General features: G+C 38.1%; 1 protein-coding gene across 3 annotated transcripts; it reads right to left on the bottom strand.

Annotated features, from left to right (window-relative positions):
* Positions 1–552: 552 nt before the first annotated feature.
* Positions 553–20,586, bottom strand: LOC120917240 (3-galactosyl-N-acetylglucosaminide 4-alpha-L-fucosyltransferase FUT3-like). 3 transcript variants are annotated; one of them, XM_040328387.1, is made up of 3 exons: positions 20,481–20,586; positions 19,884–19,928; positions 553–1,648 (listed from the first exon to the last, which is right to left on the bottom strand). In XM_040328387.1, exon 3 carries the CDS (start codon positions 1,639–1,641, stop codon positions 577–579), a length of 1,065 nt encoding a protein of 354 aa, XP_040184321.1. In that variant the 5' UTR covers positions 1,642–1,648; positions 19,884–19,928; positions 20,481–20,586; the 3' UTR covers positions 553–576. The 3 variants fall into 3 exon arrangements, with proteins under 3 accessions (XP_040184321.1, XP_040184320.1, XP_040184319.1); XM_040328386.1 differs by lacking the exon at positions 20,481–20,586 and adding an exon at positions 20,067–20,441; XM_040328385.1 differs by lacking the exon at positions 20,481–20,586 and having other exon boundaries at positions 19,884–20,441.
* Between the last annotated feature and the right edge of the window lie 3,603 nt (positions 20,587–24,189).

The following is a 24,189-nucleotide window of genomic DNA, read 5'->3' as shown; positions in this document are numbered from 1 at the left end:
AAGGTGTTAATATATTCAAATAAGCTAGTAACTCATAAAAACGCTCAGATTGCTTCTGTACTCAGCCCCAAGCAAAGACCTACAAACAAAATGGAAACCATTAATTGGTTGCATGGGTGGCAGGGACTCAATAGCGTAGCAAATGAACCACACAGATACACATAGAATATATATTTGTTTTTCATAAAATGCTAAAAACATGTCCATCAGGCCATCTCATCTGATTCATATCACATCTCTAAAACCATATATATATATATGGATCAAATCAAATGGCCTGATGGACATGTTTATAGCACCTCATGAATAAAGAATATATATTTTATGTATATCAATGTGGTTCATGTGGTACTCTATTAACCCCCTGTCACCTGCGCAACCAATTTATGGTTTCCTTATTGCTTGCAAATATTTAAATCAGTTAAAGATGATTTGTTACTTGTTGCTATACACTGCTGTTCTTTGTGCTTTATACTTTTACTATTTATATTTCCTTATTACATTTATTGGAGTTCATTTGTGGGTCCCTTTTACAGTCAAGAATTTTTTTTCTCCAGAAATGATATATTCCATTTGTCATGTGAACCATTTACCAAGAGTTGATATGGTTCTATACGAAGGGGCAGTTTGTAGTTCTACACATGCTTTGCAGTAATGCTCAATCCAAGAAACATCTTCCACTGGCTTCAGTTTTGATCTCCATTTAAAGTATTCCTGGTATTTCTGATCATTTTTGTCCAGTTCAAGCAGATAGGAAGCCAGCTCTTTTGCACTGGGGAAGTCGTCTACATGAATGAATGAATCAGGTGGAATAAATCTCTCATAGTTTTCTCGGGGTGGGCCGAGAACCACTGGGACACTTCCCGAAAGAAATGCATTATTCCACAGTTTTTCTGTTATATAGTCTGTATGTATTGAGTTCTCAAAGGATAAGTAGAACTTATATTTAGAGATAACTGAAAGTGTTTGCTCCCTGGCTAAAGGGAGATGTTGTTGACCATAAACATCTATTAGTATATGATTCTTTAAGTCATTATAAAACTTGACCCGTCTGGAATTGGGGTTCCAGTTACTGACGATCCAAGCCACCAGATGAGACTTTTTTGGGATTGTATAATTAGCAGCAACTTCATTCCGTTCTAACCATCCATAAGGTGTAAAGATATCAGAGTCACTGCGGTAGGACATAGTGAGGTTGATGAGTTTGTCCATGAAGTGCAGGTTTGGATTATGACTTGGAGATTCCAAAGTAAACCACACCCAATATTGTCCTTCAGGCCTTGGCATCTGTGGCATCTGCTGCCTGGATCCACATACATCCCTGTGATGAATAATGACTGCATTTGCTGTGTTATATAAGCTACGGTTGGCCGTAAGCAGGCATTTAGTACCAAAGGGTTTTGGACACTCGTCTAAACGGAACTGGGAACCAAAAGGCCACGTCCATATCAAGACAGTGAAAATCAATTCAGGCTTGGAGGGAGCTGCAGAATCAGTGCAGTTGGTCATGAGGGATACCTCATTTCTGATATGTGTATTACTAATATGATTATAACTGAATAATATAAAGGCAATTAAAGTTTGGATGAGAAATATAATAAAATAATTAGAACGTGATGACAACTGTTGTGCTGGCTTCATTTCATACCTGAAAACAAATTGACAAAGACAAATCAGTTCAATATAAAGAGAACCAAACACATTCAAAAAGGAAAAAGTCAGATTATAGCCAAGTGCCAGCAAAACTGATATTTCAGATTTTGTTTTTAGTTTTAGTTGACAAGTTGATTTACATTCTGGAACATCACTGTCTTTATACGACCACCAGGTTTTCCAGATATGCTCAACTACAGTTGCATTATTTTAAAAGCCATGAGATAATGCTGATCTCCCACCAATAGTTAATTGTTTAATCTACAATAAAGAAAATCTGTGCAATGCAGACTTAACAGAGAACTACTTTATTGTTTGCGAAAGAGGAGGGGTGATCACCATTTCACTGGACCCAGTGTACTGGCCACATTCCTATGATATACAGTAGAACAACGAGTTGTTCCCCCTAAGGTGGGACTTTAAAATCCAGATAATGTGATATGCATAGAACAATATTTATTTTATGGAAAATGTCAACAAACATGCGTACAAAAGTACGACGTGAATGAAATTCAAGTGTGTAACATTGCAAACATATAACAAAAAAACACACTGATAATGACACAACAACTCTCCTATGGATGATGATCCCTGGTACTCGAAGCGTTTCCGGTATACAACCTTCATCAGGGGTAACGAACAGGGGTGAGTACGGTCAAAATTCTTTACTCAATACGAGCAGTTCCATATAAAAAGGCACCACAAAGGAGGGGAAACACCTGGACGAGTACCCATGCAGGGCTTTTTCTGCCTGGCAGCGGGACCTCGGCCAGATTACGGGCGATCAGTGGGAGGAGGCCCTTCAATCCTTGACTACTTGTTCCCTAAATGTGGCGCAAAAGGTTTCGCAACTGTACATATTGCTAAGGGTACACTATACTCCGGTGAGGCTGCACAGGATGGGTAGGCGGGCGGACCCGTTGTGCTGCCATTGCCAGCAGCACGAGGGGGACCTTATACATCTCATGTGCCCGAAGCTGCACAGATATTGGAACGGGGTGGTGGGGACAATTAATTCTGTTTTCCAGACTAAAGTTCCTGTTGATCCTATGTGCTGCTTACTGGGGGTGCTGGAGGATGTGGTTCCCGAGGAGATGACCAGGGTGGCTGTCTCCAGAACATTGTTCCAGGCTAGGAAATTAATCCTAATGGGGTGGAAATCTGCCTCTCCACCGTCTCACTCATCCTGGGTCAATCACGTGGGAATGGCGCTGGTGTCCTGGCAGGTTTGAGAGAATATGGGAGTTATGGCTAGACACGCCAGGGTTGAGTCCCAGAGAACTTGTCATGACCAGGATTCTGAGGTGTCTCTAAATGGGTGATAATCGGATGTCTTGAGGGTCTATATGGTATATTACTGGTAGTAAGGTGGGATGTTATGTATTCTTGTGGGAGAGGGAGGAATGACGACTGTGGGTGAAGTAGGGGACCAATATTGTATGTCTGTTCATGTATGATATATACCTTGAAGGGATCATCATTTTTTGTCTGTGCAGTGGTAATGTTTATGTTTCTTTTTCTGTACTTGTTTATGAAACAATTAAACATCTTTCTGATTTAAAAAAAAAAAACAAAGGAGGGGAAACGCCAACTACGCAAACTGATTGCTATATGGGGATATTTAGGAGCCATTACAGTAGCACACAGGAACCACATTGGAGCTTGTCATTGAGTCGGGGGTTGCCTTATTAAGGTCCCGTGAGCGCCATAACCTTAGTGCATTTGGATATCGTTGCATATAGGGTACTCCTAGGACCTGAATCCACCAGTTCCAAATTTATATTGGGGTTCGGATTGATGCCTCTGTGTATTCCCATCTCTTTTCATTATTTTTCTTCATATGGAACTGCTCGTATTGAGTAAAGAATTTTGACCGTACTCACCCCTGTTCGTTACCGCTAATGAAGGTTGTATACCGAAAACGTGTTGGGTACCAGGGATCATCATCCATAGGAGAGTTGTAGTGTCATTATCATTGTGTTTTTTTGTTTTTTTGTTGTTTCTTGCTGTATGTTTTGTATATGTTTGCAATGTTATACACTTGAATTACATTCACCTCGGTGCATGTTTTTAAACTTTTGTTGACATTTTCCATAAAATAAATATTGTTTCTATGCATATCACAGTGTCTGGCTTTTAAAGTCCCACCTTAGGGGGAACAATTGTTTGTACTTTAGCGTTTGGGGTCTTGTGGGAAGGGACGGATCAGAGAATTTTAGGGGAAGCGTCGCCATGAGAGACTCCAAGAGTTGGTGGGTAAGGTGACCTCCCAATGCCTTTCTGAAACATTTTGAGTCGGTCTGGACATTTACAAAGTAAAGCTTTTGACATTGTACAGTGCCTTGAAAAAGTATTCGCACTCTTTGAAATTTTCCACATTTTGACTTGTGAAGACAATTGGTTCCACTAGATTTTAGTTAGGGGTATCAGAGTAAAGGTGGCTGAATACAAATAAACACCACACTTTTCAGATATTTATTTGTAAAAAAAAAATAATAAAAACTATTTATCATTTTCCTTCCACTTGACAATTATGTGCCACTTTGTGTTGGTCTTTCACATAAAATCCCAATAAAATACATTTACATTTTTGGTTGTAACATGACAAAATGTGGAAAATTTCAAGGCGTATGAATACTTTTTCAAGGCACTGTACATTGACATTTGTACTATTAAAAATTCAGTAAAGCTGGAAAGAATCATTATGCTGGTCCCTTACAATCTAATGTTACAAGCTGCTCAATTTATGTTGATTTTGTGTAATTTTTATGGTGAAAAAATGTATAGTATAGGACTTTATAAAGCTGAAATTAAACAGGAAACCATTTCCCTGACTGTTCTTCAAAAAGAACCCAAACCTATTTCTCAGTATACTGTATATGTCATCATACTATCTCACTTTATACAGTTTTTGTAAGTGTAACATTGGGCATTAATACTGAGTTGCAGAAATGTATTTGGTCACAAGATGGCAGTGCCAACTAGATATTGCCTAACTGCAATCAGAATAAAGTTGCCAGGGGCAGCCTGGGAGAAGTAGTCTACCTAGAGAATTCTACCTACAGTCAATAAGGGGGCTGCAACTACAAGGCTCATAGTGGTGAATAATAAGTGAAAAAAAGAAAAAAGATATTCTAAATATAAAACCATGGTTCATTTTTTACATTTATATACGCACATATTAGCTACCTACACTTACTTATACACACATATATTGTCACTTTACGGTCTATACTCTGTGACTTCATTTTTTCTAGTAAAAATTTCTATGGTTTTATATTTAGAATATCTTTTTTTCACTTATTATTCACCATCTGAGCCCCCTTATGAATATGTACTCGTACACATTATCATTATTGTCATATTTACACCGCTGGGCTTTATTTATAAATCATATATATTTTCTTCCATTGTTTCTTTCTTCTCTCTTATTCGCATCACATCATTTCTGAGTTTATCACACGTCGTACGTTTCTTCATATAGATTCACACCTTCACTTCTAGACTTATTTTCACTATTGTCACGTATGTACGATGTTTTTAGATGGATGTATATATTTGGAATGTATTTCATTTTGTTTTTAGCTATGACTAAGCACTGAACCCCAGTGCGAAACGCGTCAACTATATACCCCACTGCTTGCTGTGCTTTGTAGTGCCTTTTTTCCTTTTACCATTAAAGGCCACCTTTTTAAGGTTTCTTTGGTGTGCGGCTGTCCATATTTTCTCCTCAAGTCTTTCAGTATCTATTTACTTAGCATAACACCATCTTTTATATTTTAGCAAAAAAATGGGTATTATATTGTTTTTGTATGCATTAAAATAATTAAAGTGTATTTTTTTAAATTTGTGTTAAAAAAAACGCTGCCCAAATACTGTGTGACAAAAAAAATTAGCAAAAACACCATTTTATACTCTAGGACATCTTCTAAATCATATATATAGTCTATATATATATACAAAAAAAGTAGAGGAGAATTGCACCCCGTGTACAACAAGTGCCAGGTCTTCCCACCGACCATATATACTGGTATATGAAGAAAGTTCAAGAGTTGCTGCACTTAAAATCGTTTCTCTATTTTTCAAATATCTTCATAAAGGTTACATACCAAAAAAGTATTCAAGATATTCAGACATAGATGATATCCGTTTTGGGCTTACGTGCTTCCGCCCTTCCTCAGATCAAGTCAGAACACATCTAACAATTTCATAAAAGTCATGCGATTTTAAACACTTCACAAGCTACATCACATATGGAATCAATTACATGATTAATTGCTTACTAATAAAATCAAATTCCTACATGGTTATTTCAAGTATTTCACACCAAAAATACAAAAAGGGTTAATCAAGCTGGCCACAGTCTCATAGTTTCCCCAGGAGCCATCCTAGTGTCAATCTGAAAAATAAACTGTATATATGTAAAAAACATTACCTAAAAAGCATATATACAGGGATTGAAAGAATATATATGTAAAAATTAAAGTGAAAAGAAAAAAACATAAAAATAAATATAGATCCAAATCTGTGTTTAATCCATTAGGAGTGATAGTATTAAGACATTGTATCCAATGTACCTCACGTCTCCTCAAGGTAAGTTCATGATCACCACCTCTCCTATTTCTTTCAATGCCTTATAATACCATGTATTTTAATTGTGAGACTGCATGTCCTTTCTCTACAAAATGTCGGGCAAGCGGTAGCTGTGTTCATTTATCTCTCATTGAATACCTATGGCGGGCTATTCGATCCTTTACCTTTTGGGTGGTTTCTCCCATATATAATAATCCACATGGACATTTAATAGCATACACCACATACGATGAATGACAGGTGTAGTGCCCCTTAATGGGAATATTGAAACCTTTGTGGGGATGTGAAATATATTAACCCTTAATCATAGAGTTACATTGGATGCAGTATAAACATGGAAAAGATCCCATGTTTTTCGGTCCCAGAAATGTCATTTTAGGAACAGGCAGGGAAAATTTATCTGATTTGACCAATCGATCCCTGAGTGTTCTTCCTTTCCTATATGAGGGCATGGGTAAACTCCAAGATTCCTCAATATTGGGGTAACTAGTCTTAAGTATATTCCAATGTTTTTTAATAATATTGAAAACTTTATATGAAAATGGATGATACTGTGAGACAAAAGGAATTCTTTTAAACAATCTTTTAGGCATCCTGTTAGTATTTTTAGATTTAATCGTTCTTTTTTAATTAGTGCTTCAGGGTATCTTCTCTGGATACGTTTTTTTCTCCATTTCATTTAATCTCTGTTGACAACATTGTGGATCATTAACTATTCTCTGAACGCGCATCAGCTGACTTTTTGGAATTGAATTAAAAACGCTACGTGGGTGAAAACTATCAAAGTGTAACAATTGATTGCGATCAGTGGTTTTTACATATAGATCACTCATGATTTTCATATTGTTAATACATAGGGTGGTATCTAAGAACGAAATTTCAGTTTTATTAAATTCCATATTAAACTTTAAACTGGGGATAAGATAAAAAAATATCGTCCACAAATCTATACCATCCCTGGCAGTGTTCAACAAATCGGAAGTATATAAACATCTTGCAGATGAAAGCACTTACAGGAAATTAGACGCTAGTCACATTTTTAGGGTTCAAAAAGGATTTAAAAATGTGTTGACAGCAGCACTAAAAAACAGGATTATTGATGATGAAACTGTAGCATTCCTTACCTCTGAACATCCAATCACACCTGTTATATATATACTACTCAAGATCCATAAGGACCCCATCAACCCTCCGGGACGCCCCATTGTTTCTGGGATGGAATCTGTGACAACACCACTAGCACAGTATTTAGACAAGTGTCTTACACCTTTATTGTGTATCACGAATTCATATATAAAAGACACTACAGATTTTCTTGACAAAATCCAAAATATACAGTTGTCACCTGATTCCATTCTGGTCACATGGGACGTCTCTAGTCTTTACATAGTAATCCCTCATGAGTTAGGGATTGAAGCATGCCAGCGGTTGTTGATCGATTCAGGTTTATATGAGAGTAAACATATTGAATTTTTGTTGGATTTATTGAAAATAGTACTTGATGAAAATTTGTTCCTTTTCAAGGATACTAATTTCTTACAGCTGAGAGGGGCAGCGATGGGTTCTTGCGTTCATGAAGTTTAATTTATTTATGTCAGTTATTAGTGAACACTGCCAGGGATGGTATAGATTTGTGGACGATATTTTTGCTGTGTGGGGTGGCGACATTGAATCCTTACTACTATTCGATCGTTATCTCAATTATCTTATTCCCGGTTTAAAGTTTAATATGGAATTTAATAAAACTGAAATTTCGTTCTTAGATACCACCCTATGTATTAACAATATGAAAATCATGAGTGATCTATATGTAAAAACCACTGATCGCAATCAATTGTTACACTTTGATAGCTTTCACCCACGTATAGTTTTTAATTCAATTCCAAAAAGCCAGCTGATGCGCGTTCAGAGAATAGTTAATGATTCACAATGTTGTCAACAGAGATTAAATAAAATGGAGAAAAAAACGTATCCAGAGAAGATACCCTGAAGCACTAATTAAAAAAGAATGATTAAATAGAAATACTAACAGGATGCCTAAAAGATCGTTTAAAAGAATTCCTTTTGTCTCACAGTATCATCCATTTTCATATAAAGTTTTCAATATTATTAAAAAACATTGGAATACAGTTAAGACTAGTTACCCCAATATTGCGGAATTTTGGAGTTTACCCATGTCCTCATATAGGAAAGGAAGAACACTCAGGGATCGATTGGTCAAATCAGATCAATTTTCCCTGCCTGTTCCTAAACATGACATTTCTGGGACTGAAAAACATGTGATCTTTTCCATGTTTATACTGCATCCAATGTAACTCTGTATGATTAAGGGTAAATATATTTCACATCCCCACAAAGGTTTCAATATTCCCATTAAGGGACACTACACCTGTCATTCATCGTATGTGGTGTATGCTATCAAATGTCCATGTGGATTATTACAGAGATAAATGAACACAGCTACCACTTGCCCGACATTTTGTAGAGAAAGGACATGCAGTCTCACAATTAAAGTGCATAGTATTAGAAGGCATTGAAAGGAATTGGAGCGGTGGTAATCGTGAACTTACCTTGAGGAGATGTGAGGTACATTGGATACATTTTCTTAATACTATCACTCCTAATGGATTAAACACCCGTTTTTGATCTATATTTATTTTTAGGATTTTGTTTTTTCGATCGATGCATACAGTATGTGTCTGCATTTATTTTTATGTTTTTTTTTTTCTTTTCACTTTTCTTTTTCTTTTTACATATATGTTCTTTCTTTTTTTTTTTTTTTTCACGTCAGACTCTGCTCACATTTTGGCAGCGAGACTAGCTCACGGTTCGACCGCCCATAACGTCTCTCTTGTGGCTTTGCATCATTCGTGAGATTTATTTATTTGTTTGAGTTCCTTTTCTTCTGTACAATTGTAGACTTGGCATTTTTAAACCATTAATTACCCTTTTACCAATTAACCAGTCTGGCTGCATTGCTTACTATTATAACATGACTAGCCCCTTTTTTTTTTTTTTTTTTCCCCCCCTTCCCCCCCTCTTATCCTCCCCCCTTTCCCCCCTCTCCCTAGATCTGTGTGCCATGTTGTCTTCTCTTAGGTGTCTCACCTATCTGCTTCTGCCATTCCCTGGACAAACTTTTCTGTGGATTTAAACACTTTCCATTTTTCCCAGACCACCCTGTATTTGTCTTCGCCGCCTGTCTCTCTACAGGCAAGATACTCCATCTCTTCTATATATTCCACCCTTTCTATCCACTCTTTAATTGATGGCCTCTTTGGGTGTAGCCAGTTCTTTGGGATCAGGGCCTTTGCTGCATTTAGCAGCACTGGGACCAACGTTGTTCCATACTGTTTTTTTGTTTTTTCAGTTCCGTGAAACATACAGGTCAATGGGCTGCAAAGAATCCTCTCCCCCGTTATTTCTGCAATATATTCCAAAATTTCTTTCCAGTATTCCTGCACTCTCGGGCAGTCCCACCATATATGCATAGTTGTTCCTTTTTGCTTACAATTTCTCCAACATAGCTCTGAGTTATTTGGGTGGATCTTACTCATTCTCAATGGGGTCAAGTGCCATCGGACCATACATTTGTAATTTGCTTCGATGGTGGTGTTGTCCGAAGCATGATTGTATACTGCACCTATCATTTGTTGTTTATCAATCCTTTTACCCAAATCGTTTTCCCATTTTTCTAAAAAGGGGAGGGTTTCCTGGGACTCGAGCTCCGTTAATATCCCGTATGCCTTTGATATACCGTGTATCAGGGGCTTATCCATATTGCAAATTTTTTCTATTGGGTGTAGTGTCTTGTCTTCCCTAATTGGTTGTGGTAATGTGCTCACAAAGTGTTTTAACTGCATGTACTCCCATTCACTCATCATGTGTTCCCCTTCTCCTATCTTTATATCTTGTCTTAATTTAATTTTCCCCCGTGTGACAATATCTTTTAATTTTTTCTCACCCAGTAGCTTTCCAAAACGTGTTCCATTACCTGGTGGAAAAAAATTTGTGCCTACTAAAGGGATCAATGGAGAGTTATACTCCCATTTTTCCCGTCTAAATATTGTGTCCCATATTCTAAGTACGTTCCTTGTAATACTATGTGTATTTGTGCCCAATTCCCTCATTTTGGGTGGTATCCATACATTTCTATTTAAATGTGTGCTACTTAATATTTCTTCCATTCGTACCCATTTTTTTTTTGTGTATGTATTTGACCATTCTACCAACCTAGCTAAATTAACAGCAGAGTAATATCTTTTTATATCAGGGAGCCCCAACCCCCCCTCCTTTTTTTTTTCATGCTCAACAATGAGTAACTTAGTCTAGCCTTTTTACCTGTCCATATGTATTTCAAGATTACTGTTTTGATTACTTTAAAAAAACTTTGCGGTATTTTTATTGGGAGCATTTGAAGTTTATATGTAATCTTCGGTAATATCATCATTTTAAACGCGTTGATCTTACCTATCCAAGAAATATGTTTTTTTGCAAGATTTTTCAGGTCTTGGTTAATTTCATTAATTAGGGGGACAAAATTAACCGAGTATAGTTTTTCAAATCTTGATGTAATTTTTATTCCTAAATACGTTATAGCTTCTTTTTCCCATGTGAATGGGAACTCTTTCTGTAGTTCTTCAGCTTCTTTTTTATCTATCCCCAAATTCAAAATAACTGTTTTTATCGGATTTATTTTAAAATTTGAAAGTTCACCGTATCTTTTTATTTCCTTTATGATATTTGGGAGGGACACCCTAGGTTTGGTCAGATATAGGAGTATGTCGTCTGCGTATGCCGCCACCTTGTGTTCTTCATCTCCCACTCTCACCCCCCCTATATCCGGGTTTTCCCGAATTTTTGCTAATAATGGTTCCAGAGCTATTACATATAGGAGAGGTGAGAGCGGGCACCCCTGTCTGGTTCCGTTTTTCATTTCGAACACAGACGACATACCCCCGTTGACCTTCACCCTTGCCGTCGGGTGGCTATATAGATTCTTTACCCATTTCATGAACCTTGGTCCTAGGCCTATACTTTGTAGGGTTTCCATCATAAACCCCCAGTCGACTCTGTCAAATGCTTTTTCGGCATCTAAAGACATGAGTACGACTGGGGGTTTCTTTTTTGGATCATGTTGCAATAACAGCAGGGTCCTTATGCTATTATCTCTCCCCTCTCTGCCTGTTACGAAACCTGCCTGATCTGTGTTTATTAATTGCGGCATTAAACTTTTTATCCTAGTTGCTAATATTTTCGCATATACCTTCAAGTCTGCATTTAGCAGTGCGATTGGTCGGTAGTTGGAGCACAGAGTTCCATCTTTTCCTGTTTTAGGGATAATAGTAATATTTGCCAATAGGGATTCTTTTCTTATTTCCTCTTCCTCCCCTATTTTATTAAAATAATTACACATCTCTGGGACCAAGAGTTCTTTAAATTTTTTGTAATATATAATCGGCAAGCCATCAGGACCTGGGCTCTTACCACACGGTGTTTCCTGGAAAGCTCCATATATCTCATCTTGAGTTATTGGAGCCTCCAGGAATTCAATGTCGTTTTGAGAGATTTTAGGTAATTTCACTTCTTCTAGGTATTCCCTAATTTTCTTTTTTCTAATATTTTCCTGCTCTTGAGTTTCATTTATTCTTATTGCATATAATGAACTATAGAAAGTCCGAAAGGATTCAGCAATTTCAGACGTCCTATATTTCATCTGGCCGTCTTGGTTTTTTATTTTTTCTATGTAGTTTTTCTTTTTTTTTTTCCTGGATATTCTTGCTAAATATTTCCCTGGTTTGTTCCCCCATTTATACCTCTCTTTTCTAACGTTTTTGAATATGTCCCTTGTTTCAACCTTCATTAAATCTCTGAGCTGGGCCCTCTTTGCGACAATTTCTTGATATATTTCATTTTCTCCTCGCTCTTTATGCGTTTGCTCCAATTCAAATAGCTCCGTTGTTAGTTTTTCCATGTTTAATTTTCTTATTTTTTTTTTCCCTGCTCCTATCGAAATTAGTTTCCCTCTAATGTATGCCTTGTGGGCCTCCCAAACAGTGGCTACCCTTACTTCAGGTGTATTATTGAGGATGAAATATTGCTCCAAATCAGTTCTCACTATGTTATTTACCTCGCTGTCCTCTAAAAGTTCTTCATTTAAGTTCCATGATCCTTTTCTTTGCTCTATCTCTTTGAATCTAATTTTTACTATTACCGGAGCATGATCTGAGATTGTAGTTACCCCTATTGAAGTTTTAACTACCTCTTCCAGTAGCTCGTGGTCTACCATTATATAATCCAGTCTTGAGTATGTTCCGTGCACGGAAGAGTAATAGGTGTAGTCCCTTTTATTTGGATATGTTATTCTCCAAGGATCTATTAAGCAGTGACTGTGGATTTTTTTCCCTAATATTCTTAGCTGTTTAATATTTCGCCTCTGTGCCCCGGACGTACTATCTAGTTGATAGTCCATTGAAAGGTTGAGGTCTCCTGCGAGTATTACATGTCCAAGTTTAAAATCCATTAAAGCATTCAAGATCCCCCTCAGGTATTTATGTGGTTGGCTGTTTGGGCAATATATGTTTGTTAACGTGTATTTTTTCCCTTGGAGTATTCCTTTTAAAAACAAATAGCGACCTTCCGGGTCCACTTTCCTGTCTTCTACTGTGAAGGAGATGTTCTTCCCTATTCCTATGGCGACCCCCTTGGCTCTCTTCTTTGGAGAATCCCCATAGTACCAGGTACATATATGTTCTTTCAATCCCTATATATATATATATATATATATATATATATATATATATATATATATATATATATATGTATGCTTTTTAGGTATTGTTTTTTACATATAATATATATTTATATATATATATATATATATATATATATATATATATATATATATATATATATATATATATATATATATATATATATATATATATTTTTTTAGATTGACACTAGGATGGCTCCTGGGGGAACTATGAGACTGTGGCCAGCTTGATTAACCCTTTTTTGCATTTTTGGTGTGAAATACTTGAAATAACCATGTAGGAATTGGATTGTATTAGTAAGCAATTAACCATGTAATTGATTCCTTATGTGATGTAGCTTGTGAAGTGTTTAAAATCACATGACTTGCTTGAAATTGTTCTGACTTGATCTGAGGAAGGGCGTAAGCATGTAAGCCCCGAAACGGATATCATCCATGTCTGAATATCTTGAATACTTTTTTGGTATGTAGCCTTTATGAAGATATTTGAAAAATAAACGATTTTAAGTGCAGCAACTCTTGAACTTTCTTTATATATATATATATATATATATATATATATATATATATATATATATATATATATATATATATATATATATATATATATATATATATATATATATATATATATAATTTAAGAGAGAGAGAGATAAAGAGAGAGAGAGAGAGTTAGTTACATGCTATGTTTCAAATAGCAACAGTTTCGGGCAAAGTACAAAACTTCCTTCTTCACTGCTTCAGGCTGGAGCATAATCTGAATAACATACATGTTTTACAAATATATATCTCCCCATCAAGCAAATTATTTAACCTCTTCCCTACCGAGTCATAGTAAAATGACGTCGGCGTGAACCTCTCGTCTTTCAGACTGGACGTCATATGACGTCCTTGCTTTTCCGGCCGCTCGGGACCCGGTGCGCGTGCCCGGCGGCGGCGATGTCCGCCGGGCACTCGCGATTGCCCGCAATCACGGCAGAACAATGGATCTGTGTGTGTAAACACACAGATCCATGTCCTGTCAGCGGTGAGGAGACTGATGTGTGTTCCCAGTACAGAGGAACACACATCGATCTCCTCCCCTTGTGAGTCCCCCTCCCCTAACAGTTAGAAAACACTTTAGGGAACATATTTAATCCCTTCAGCGCTCCCTAGTGTTAACCCCTTCCCTGCCAGTCACATTTACACAGTAATCAGTGCAGTTTTATAGCACTAATCGCTGTATAAATGTGAATGGTCCCAAAATTGTGTGAAAAGTGTCCGATATGTCCACCGCAATGTCACGGTGACAATATAAAAATTGCAGATCGCCGCCATTACTAGTAAAAAAATAAAAATAAATAAAAATGCCATAATTATATTCCCCATTTTGTAGACGCTAGAACTTTTGCGCAAACCGATCAAATACGCTTATTGTATTTATTTATTTTTTTTCCAAAAATATGTAGAAGAATACGTATCGGTCTAAACTAAGGAAAAAAAAGTGTTTTGATATTTATTAAATCAAAAAGTAAAAGGAATTGTGTTTTTTTTTTTTTAATTGTCGCCCTTCTTTTGTTTATAGCGCAAAAAATAAAAACCAGAGAGGTGATCAAATACCACCAAAAGAAAGCTCTATTTGTGAGGAAAAAAGGCCGTCAATTTTGTTTGGGAGCCACATTGCACGCCCGCGCAATTGTCATTCAAAGTGCGACAGCGCTGAAAACCAAAAATTGGTCTGGGCAGGAAGGGGGTGAAAATGCCTGGTATGGAAGTGGTTAAAGAGATGTCTGTTTTTTTTTATTTTAAAGAATTATACTTGCCTAGGTGGATGCAGCAACGGTCCGATGCGGCATCTGTCTGCCCCTATTACTGAAATCTGAGCAATCAAACACAGCCGATCGCTTGGTTCTCACATATCCCTGAGCAGAGAGCTGCTGACTGTCAGTCGCTGCTCTCTCTGCTCGCCCCCCCCCCTCACTCACTGGAGCGCTGAGCTGTGGAGGGGAAGAGAGCGGCTGGCTCAGGCTCTCAGCAGCTCCCAGCCGGTCCAGGCATATGGGTCGTGATCTTGGTCCATGGTTGTGATTTTGCCCGAGTCTGGTCCTCCTCTGTGGTTTCAGAAAATTGGTCACAGGAGTGCAGAACGAACTATACTCCTGTTATGAACAGGAAAAGTACAGCCAAACGTGCTTTGGCTGTAATTCTCCTTTTTAGCAGGAAACAATTAATAATTTATCACACATCGGTAACACCTAATACAATTGTTTTTGGTGGTTTCAGAAAGACAGCTATCAAATGACATTCATTCCTTATTCCTAAGGAGAAAAAAATTAACTCTAGAATGGGTTACTGATGTGTGATAATTGATTATTTGGCTCCTGCTTTAAATAATTGTTTGATGAGCATATATATATATATATATATATATATATATATATATATATATATATATATGTGTGTGTGTATGTGTATATATATATATATATATATATATATATATATATATATATATATATATATATACTGTGTATAATATATAATATATTGTCTTGTGTTTTGTAAGTAATTTTCAAGCAAAAAATACAGATTTTTTTTGTCTGGTGACAAAGGAGCTTAAAACATTGGTGCACTTTTTTTTTTTTATCTGCAACTCATGTTTGTTTGGTAATAGATTGAAATCTAAGTAAAACTGCCCAAACCACAGTAAAAATAGATTTTACAGTCTCTTTTCACCACCAACTCTGTAATATAATAGAATGTAATTTACCCGGTTGGGTGAGGATTGTTTTGTAATGCATTGTTTATTGTAGCATGGCTCCATTGAACCCCAACTGCCTACATATACATCCCCCTTTGTGAAGAGACAGACAGTCTCACAGACTAACCAGTTTTACTGCCTAGGCTTGTTTGTGAATAATTCAGGTATTATTGGGCTTCGTTAGAAATATTTCCCCTACTGTCAATGGTTCCACCAGACAGAAGTGGGGTAGGCTAGAACCCCTGCTATTTTTTCAAATAGGGTTCTCCAGCTGGATACAATGTATGTTGCAACATTTGTATTAAAATTGCATTGCTTTTTTGCCTACTGATTAATATAATTTGCTGGTTTATAATTTACTCTCTAATTACTTCTTACATTAGTAGTAGGCAAAATCTAACATTAATTTTCAGTTGTAATGGCATGACCAGGGATTATGTTTACAAATGCAATTGGTAATTCTTTATATTATTATGCCGCGTACAGACGGTCGTTTTTTGTGATGAAAAAAAACGACGTTTTAAATCATGAAATAAAACGACGTTTTTGAAACTTAATTTTCAATGACGAAGTTGCCTACACACCATCGTTTTTTCACAATGCTCTAGCAAAGCGAGGTTACGTTTCACCACTTTTTTCCACTGAAGCTCGGTTCATAACTAGCTTCTGGGCATGCGCGGGTTTAAAAACGTTGTTTTAAACGTCGTTTTTTGCTACACTCGGTCAATTTCTGTGAAACAAAAAACGACGTTTTGAAAAACGACACAAAAAATTCAAGCATGTTCGAATTTTTTTTTTGTCGTTTTTTTGAAGACATAAAACTACGTTTTTCCCACACACGATCGTTTTAAAACGTCGTTTTTTTTTCATCACAAAAAACGACCGTCTGTACGCGGCATTAGGTTACTTTATGAGAACCGCATTTGATAGTATAAATCCTTTTTATAAAGACACTTGTTATATTTTTATACTCTCTTTTAAAACGTAAAATATTAAAAAACATAAATCAAATTAACATTATGGGTTTGGGCAATTAGTGTTTGATTTTTATTTATTTTTTATAGAAAAAGTGTAGCGCCCAGAGATAAAGTATCAGACTGTTCAAAATACGGATTCACTGCGATATTTCCAGAGATGTTTCCGTGTGCTTGAGGTTTATTAGCTGCTGTAACGGCAACCAGTAAGTGAGTGTGCAATTTTACTGTTGCATTTGTTTGGACACAATCGTTTTAATCACTGGGATGGTGGCCTCCCCTACAGACTGTTATTTGATCTGCTGAATATAACATCTTTTATGGACTATTCTCTATTATTAAATGATCCACTATGTTATGACTGCTATCTATTCGTCTTTTGAACAGCTTGATGCTTTTTCTATGATCTATGTAATTTTTTTATGTTTTTTCTATGCATTATAATGCAGAAATTTTTACATTTTATCTATGATCCTTTTTTTTTTATGTTTATGCTCACAAACATTTTTTAACTATAAAAATGGATCCGAAGGATTTACTTTTTTTTTTTTTAATTACTTTTTATTGCCTTTTTATACACAAAAAGAACAAAACAAATATATATAATCAGGCATTTTAGCTCTTACAGAAAGAAAAAGAAAGTGCAGCGCTGCACTTTTAATTCTTCACATTTTTTACACAATCGTTTCTATTGTTGTGTTGGCTGCTACCTTTTGACACTATATTGGATGAGCGCAGTATATATTTTTATATTTTAGAAAGAAAAAGAAACAACTCAAATAAACAGAAAATATATTATTTAAATATTAATATATCTGCTTATAGAGCAGTTTTTTATTTTTAACAAAAAAAAAAAGCAAAAAAAAAAAATGCCTCGTACACACAACCGTTTTTCATGACGAGAAAACTGCCATTTTTTATATTGCTCGAGAAAACCGGTCGTGTGTATGCACCCTAGCAGTTTTCTCGACAAAAAAAATTACCGCAAAAAAATTGAAACCAGCTCTCTTTTTTCTCGTCGTGCTTCACGTCAGTCTTTTTCTCGTCGTGAAAAGCGATCATTTGTATGCTTTTCCAAGGGTAAAAAACGTGCATGCTCAGGATCAAGTATGCAGCCCAAAAGCAGCCTAAAGGGTGGCGCCATTTGAAAGGAACTTACCCTTTATAGTCCCATCATACGTGTTGTACGTCACCGCGATTTGGTCGGACATTTTTTTGCATAAACGTGTGTATGCAGGTCAGGCTGGAGAGGAATCACGTCGTGAAAAACATCTATTTGGAGGTGTACTTGGAGGACCCAGTTCCAGGTAGACTTGGTGAACCCAGTTCCAGTTCCAGGTAGACACCAGGCTCTGGAGGTTAAAAGGGCTCCGTCTAGAGATTCCATGAGCAGCGTCCACGGCTAGAAAATTCCCACAGATCTTACTGTCGATGAACCCGATCTCAACGCATTGAGTTTGGGACATTGTGATATTGCGCCCGGCCTCGGACAGCGCCTCTGGTGAAGCTGAGATCGGGTTCATCGACAGTAAGATCTGTGGGAATTTCCAGCCGTGGACGCTGCTCATGGAATCTCCAGACGGAGCCTTTTTGATCTCCTGAGCCTGGTGTCTACCTGGAACTGGGTCCTCCAAGTACACCTCCAAATTGATTGTGCCATCTGGTAACTGAGGATTACTAGGCTGTTAGTACAACAGCAGTGAGGTGAGCAGATAAGAGCCACAAGAGGTGTTTCAGCACTGTGAAGCTTTTCATCTTTCAACGCTCGGCTTTGGGATCACATTTCAGAGACTTTTTTTCTCCTGTTTTTTTTACCTACTCACTATTATATGCACTCTTTGTAGATGTGTATGTTTTTGGCATCTTATTGTGTATAGGTTTATATATTCATTCACATGTTATATTGTGTTGTATGATTTACATTTATATTTGTGTTTTTTTTTCACTTATTCACTGCTATTTGGATTATTGTATTCGCTGCTATTTGAATTATGCAATGGCTATTTGAGGTTATTTATATGTTCACATACTCAGTATATGATTTTTTTCCCTTTTCATTTAACGTTCCCCACCCCTTTGCCACACAGCGCAGACACTATTACCTTCTCCAAAAGAAGGATCAACTATGCAATACCCTGCCATACCCTGCAGTAATTTTTTTTTTATAGCGCAAAAAAATAAAAAACCCAACAGTGATTAAATACCACCAAAAGAAAGCTCTATTTGTGTGGAAAAAAAGGACAAAAATATCATATGGGCATAGTGTTGTATGACTGGGTAATTGTCATTCAAAATGTGAGAGTACCAAAAGCTGAAAATTGGTCTGGTTAGGATGGGGTTTAAGGGCCAGATTCACGTAGAATCGCGGCGGCGTAACGTATCGTAGATACGTTACACCACCGCAAGTTTTCATCGCAAGTGCCTGATTCACAAAGCACTTGCGAGAAAACTTACGCCGGCGGCCTCCGGCGTAAGCCCGCGTAATTCAAAGGGGCGTGTGCCATTTAAATTAGGCGCGCTCCCGCGCCGGACCTACTGCGCATGCTCCCTTTTGAATTTCCCGCCGTGCTTTGCGCGAAGTGATGTCATTTTTTCGAACGGCGACGTGCGTAGCGTACTTATTACACCTGTCGGATCTTAGGGCTAACTATGCGTAACTGATTCTATGAATCAGTCGCATAGTTAAGAAGACCCTAAAACAGAGATACGACGGCGTATCAGGAGATACGACGTCGTATCTCTTTTGTGAATCTGGGCCTAAGTGCCCAGTGGTCAAGTGGTTAATGATTACAGCTCTGCATTCATTTGTGTCATTTATATCTGCCTTGAGTTCAGCTTTAACCCTTTTATGACTGCCTCCGACATTTACAGTGCCTTAAAAAAGTATTCATACCCCTTAAAAAAATCCAAGGAGTAGGGCTTTCTGTAATCTCTTAAAAATGCACTAAAAAACGCATCACAAACACAATGCAGATTCCCGGCATGCAGTTTGTGACATGAACCTATCCTAAAATTACTGATATTAGCTTGCTGTCTTTTTTTTTTTTTTTTTTTTTTTTATGGAATACAAATATATGTCCATGCTCAAACTGGGAGTTTTTAAAATAAAACACAAATAAAATGAAACTGGTGAAAATTAAAGTCTTACCTCCAGTGTATGCTCCTGAGGACGTGTGTAGGTAATGTGCACTTGCTGTAAGGAATAGACAGACTAGTGTATTAGATGGGCGGAGTGAGTGTGTACCTTGATAAAGACACGGCTCCTATTAACTGCATAGGAGATTTTTAACGTAAAACCTGTTCTAAGAAAACTACCCAGGCTGCTGCTGACCTCTCCTTCTGAAAATGCTAAATGCATGGTGCTCCAATAGTTTCCGTATTTTCTGTCCCGGAACAAGTATTCGGATTGGGAATACTAATCTTGTACTGGGACTGTGAAAGTATTAACCCATTTACTGCCAACAATGTAGAAACTACTGTACGCCAGTCGCTTTGGGTTGTTTTGGGTAAATCTGAAAAGCCTGTCTGTCAGCTTTCAAATGCAAGCGAACTGGCAGCTGTGCAGCTACTGGATTGCTTCCCGACATCCCTATTACTCTCATTAGTCCACAACCCCCACTTGCACCCTTGCCAGGCACTTTGCATCCATCGGGACCACCTGAGAAAAGCATGGCAGGTGCTGCTGGGTAGAGGGAAGGGAAATCAGTGAACATCCATTCGCTGATCTCCTTTTCCTGTTACTGACCTGGTAGTGACGTACAATGGGGAAGAAGCTAATTCAAGCCGATCTACATTTGGTTAGCTTTGTTAGCCCTCTGATGTCCCATTAAACCTATTACCAAAAAAGCATCACATAAGGGACATGTCCCTTCTGTGATGAAAAAAAGTTTAGTAAAATAAATGGTAAACAAAGAGTAAAAAAATTAAAGTTCAAACCAAGCACTTAAAATACCCTCCCAAAAACTATTTTGAGCTGCCCTACCCCCACATACAGTGCTGTGAAAAGGTTTTAGGCAGGTGTGATGAAATGCAGTAAAGTCACAATGCTTCAAACCAGTTCTCTTCAGAAGTTCACAAACGTTGCAAAGGTTCAGAGCTGAACAATGAACCCCTTTTATGAACTTTAAAAATCAAAAGTGCCCATTTTGAATGCTTATATGCAAGTTATTGGTCATACAATGGGTATGGGGGTCCGGGTATTGCCCTGAAGACATGTATCAATTAAAAATAAGTTTGTAAAAAAGATTGTATTTAAATGAGAAGTGAATTCCTGATGCTTAAAGTAAATTAATAACAATTAACAATTCCTTTAAATATAGAGCCTGCGGGGTCCCCTCAGTCTGCATATAAAGTGGTGCATCTGTGTGTATAGAACCTGCTACAGTAAAAATGTAATTTATAAAGCCAAAAAAAGAAATTTTCCCTGAAAACTTTCTTTATTTTATAAACAACAGCTTGGGAAGCCAGTCTGCATGATGAGGCCACAATTTAGCGCACTCGGAACAAGATTAGAGATTTATGGATAAATTCTGGTGACTGTTTCTAAGACTGGATAGAAGTAACAAAATTGGGCTTTGGGTGTGAATGGTCCCCGCAGTAAAAGTGCACTAACACACTTCAATATTCTGCAGTAAAAGTGCTCTGACACACTTCAATATATTGCAGGAAAAGTGCACTAACGCACTTCAATATACTGCAGTAAAACTGCACTAACACACTTCAATATATTGCAGGAAAAGTGCACTAACGCACTTCAATATACTGCAGTAAAACTGCACTAACACACTTCAATATACTGCAGTAAAAGTGACCTGATGCACTACAATATACTGCAGTAAAACTGCCTTGACACTCTACACACTGACACTAAAGTAAGAAAGGAGGGTGGCACTACCATTATATTCACACTACACTGATACTTTAAACTCACAATAGAATCACAATAGCACACTATAGCATGCAAACCCGCTAGTAGCAATGAACCCAGCCGTGTTTTATCTACAGTATCCCCACTGCAAATGGTTGCTCTGGGAAATAATCTTTTATAGCGTGTGGTGGGTCTATAAGCAATCAACCATGATAGGGCACAGTCATCATTACTTTCTCCAATTATGGCTCTGACAGTGTTCTGTTCCCTGATTGCTTTAGCCAACCAGGGCTTCCAATGCACTGTGCGGCGTGCAGTGCATTGTAGGGCATTTGACAGGCTGTCAAGTGTTCAAAACGCCCCGATAATTCAGGTGAACTAATGCTCGGCCTGAATCATTCTCCCAACACTAGTTACTGGCATTTGCTTCCAGAATGATGTCTATGGAAAAAAAAATTCCAGGCAACTTTCCTTTGTAATTACAGGGTTAGGCCCTATGCACACGGGACACCAGTGCAAACTCTGCTAAACAGACGTTTTTAAAGGCTAAAACTGGCGTTTAAAAGCACCTGTTTTGCCGCGATTTTCACTGCGTTTTACCACGTTTTCATTTATAAGCATTTAGTTAAGAAACATCATAAGACCCTCCCTAAGCTCAAAAACAGTATTTTTTAACCATTTCAGCCATTTTGTGAGACCAGAGTGAGTAGCAGCTGAGTAAGCAGCAGTGTACTTGTATTTAGCGTATCACTTGCCACATCACCTGCCACAAGTTGTGGATTGTCCACTGGCCACATCACCTGGCCACATCACCTGCCACAAGTTGTGGATTGTCCACTTGCCACATCACCTGGCCACGTCACCTGGCCACATCACCTGCCACAAGTTGTGGATTGTCCACTGGCCATGTCACCTGACCACGTCACCTTGCCACGACACCTGCCACAAGTTGTGGATTGTCCACTTGCCACAAGTTGTGAATTGTCCATTTGTCACGTCACCTGCCACGTCACCATTCATTTTTTTATATTTTTTTAATAGTTTTTCATCATTTGCCATCATTTTTGAGATTTCTAATGTAAAAAAATAGGTCACCTTTAAAAACGCCTATAAATGAAAAAGTTTTGCCGCGTTTTGCGCCTGAAACGTGGAAAACTTTTGCGTCTGAACCCATTTTTTTGCTTCTGGGAAAAACGAGCTTAAACGCAACTGCCTAAAAACGGCAATAAAGGAGAGTGTGTGCATGGACACATAGGATAACATTGAATGTGTTCAGGGGCAGTTAAAAAAAGTATCCAACTGCCTCTGAACATGCGTTTAACAACGTATAACAGCGTCTCGTGTGCATGGGGCCTTACATTTTCTACCCTGATTATTATACCTTTATCTTGAGAAATGAATGATGATTTACTAGATTGGCTTAATTTATCTTTATCCAAGTGGATATATTCTGGCGTCTAGCTGCATTTAGCGCTTGAAATGCCTCTAAACTCAGCGTCTGCACTCATTTCTTGGCTTTCCAGAAAAAGCCTCTAAACTCAACTGCCTAGAAATGACTATAATTGACCCTGTGTACATGTACTGATAAGATAACATTGAATAAAGGCCAGCAATGGGCCGCATCCGGCCCTCGGGCCACAGTTTGGAGACCACTGGTTTACATTGTAGCATTCGGCTCAAGGCAAAATGCCTGGCAGGTAAACATAAGGTAATTACTGAATCTATTTATAATTTATATTGCCAGAGTTTCAACTGCTCATAAACTGGACCAAGGAGCAGCAATCAAAGGTCCAGACCAGGAGTAGGCAACCTTTTTAGCACAGTGGACTTTTTTTTTCTATTAATTGAGAGTGAAGGTTTTAAAAAATTTTTTACTTCACATTAAAATGACGAGCTGGGGACACCTGAGATGTAAGGAAGCACTCCGCTGACTGGGGACACCTGAGATGTAAGGAGGCACTCCGCTGGGGACACCTGAGATGTAAGGAAGCACTCCGCTGGGGACACCTGAGATGTAAGGAAGCACTCCGCTGGGGACACCTGAGATGTAAGGAAGCACTCCGCTGCCTGGGGACACCTGAGATGTAAGGAAGCACTCTGCTGGGGACACCTGAGATGTAAGGAAGCACTCCGCTGGGGACACCTGAGATGTAAGGAAGCACTCCGCTGGGGACACCTGAGATGTAAGGAAGCACTCCGCTGGGGACACCTTAGATGTAAGGAAGCACTCTGCTGGCTGGGGACACCTGAGATGTAAGAAAGCACTCCACTGGGGACACCTGAGATGTAATGAGGCACTCCGTTGGGGACACCTGAGATGTAAGGAGGCACTCCGCTGGGGACACCTGAGATGTAAAGAGGTACTTCGCTGGGGACACCTGAGATGTAAGGAAGCACTCTGCTGGCTGGGGACACCTGAGATGTAAGGAAGCACTCCGCTGGGGACACCTGAGATGTAAAGAGGTACTTCGCTGGGGACACCTGAGATGTAAGGAAGCACTCTGCTGGCTGGGGACACCTGAGATGTAAGGAGGCACTCCGCTGGCTGGGGACACCTGAGATGTAAGGAAGCACTCCGCTGGCTGGG

The sequence above is a fragment of the Rana temporaria genome, chromosome 11 (assembly GCF_905171775.1).
Source record: "Rana temporaria chromosome 11, aRanTem1.1, whole genome shotgun sequence".
NCBI classification, from domain to species: Eukaryota; Metazoa; Chordata; class Amphibia; order Anura; family Ranidae; genus Rana; species Rana temporaria.
The sequence above is the reverse complement of the archived record's forward strand: the minus strand, read 5'-3'. Positions and strand labels throughout refer to the sequence as shown.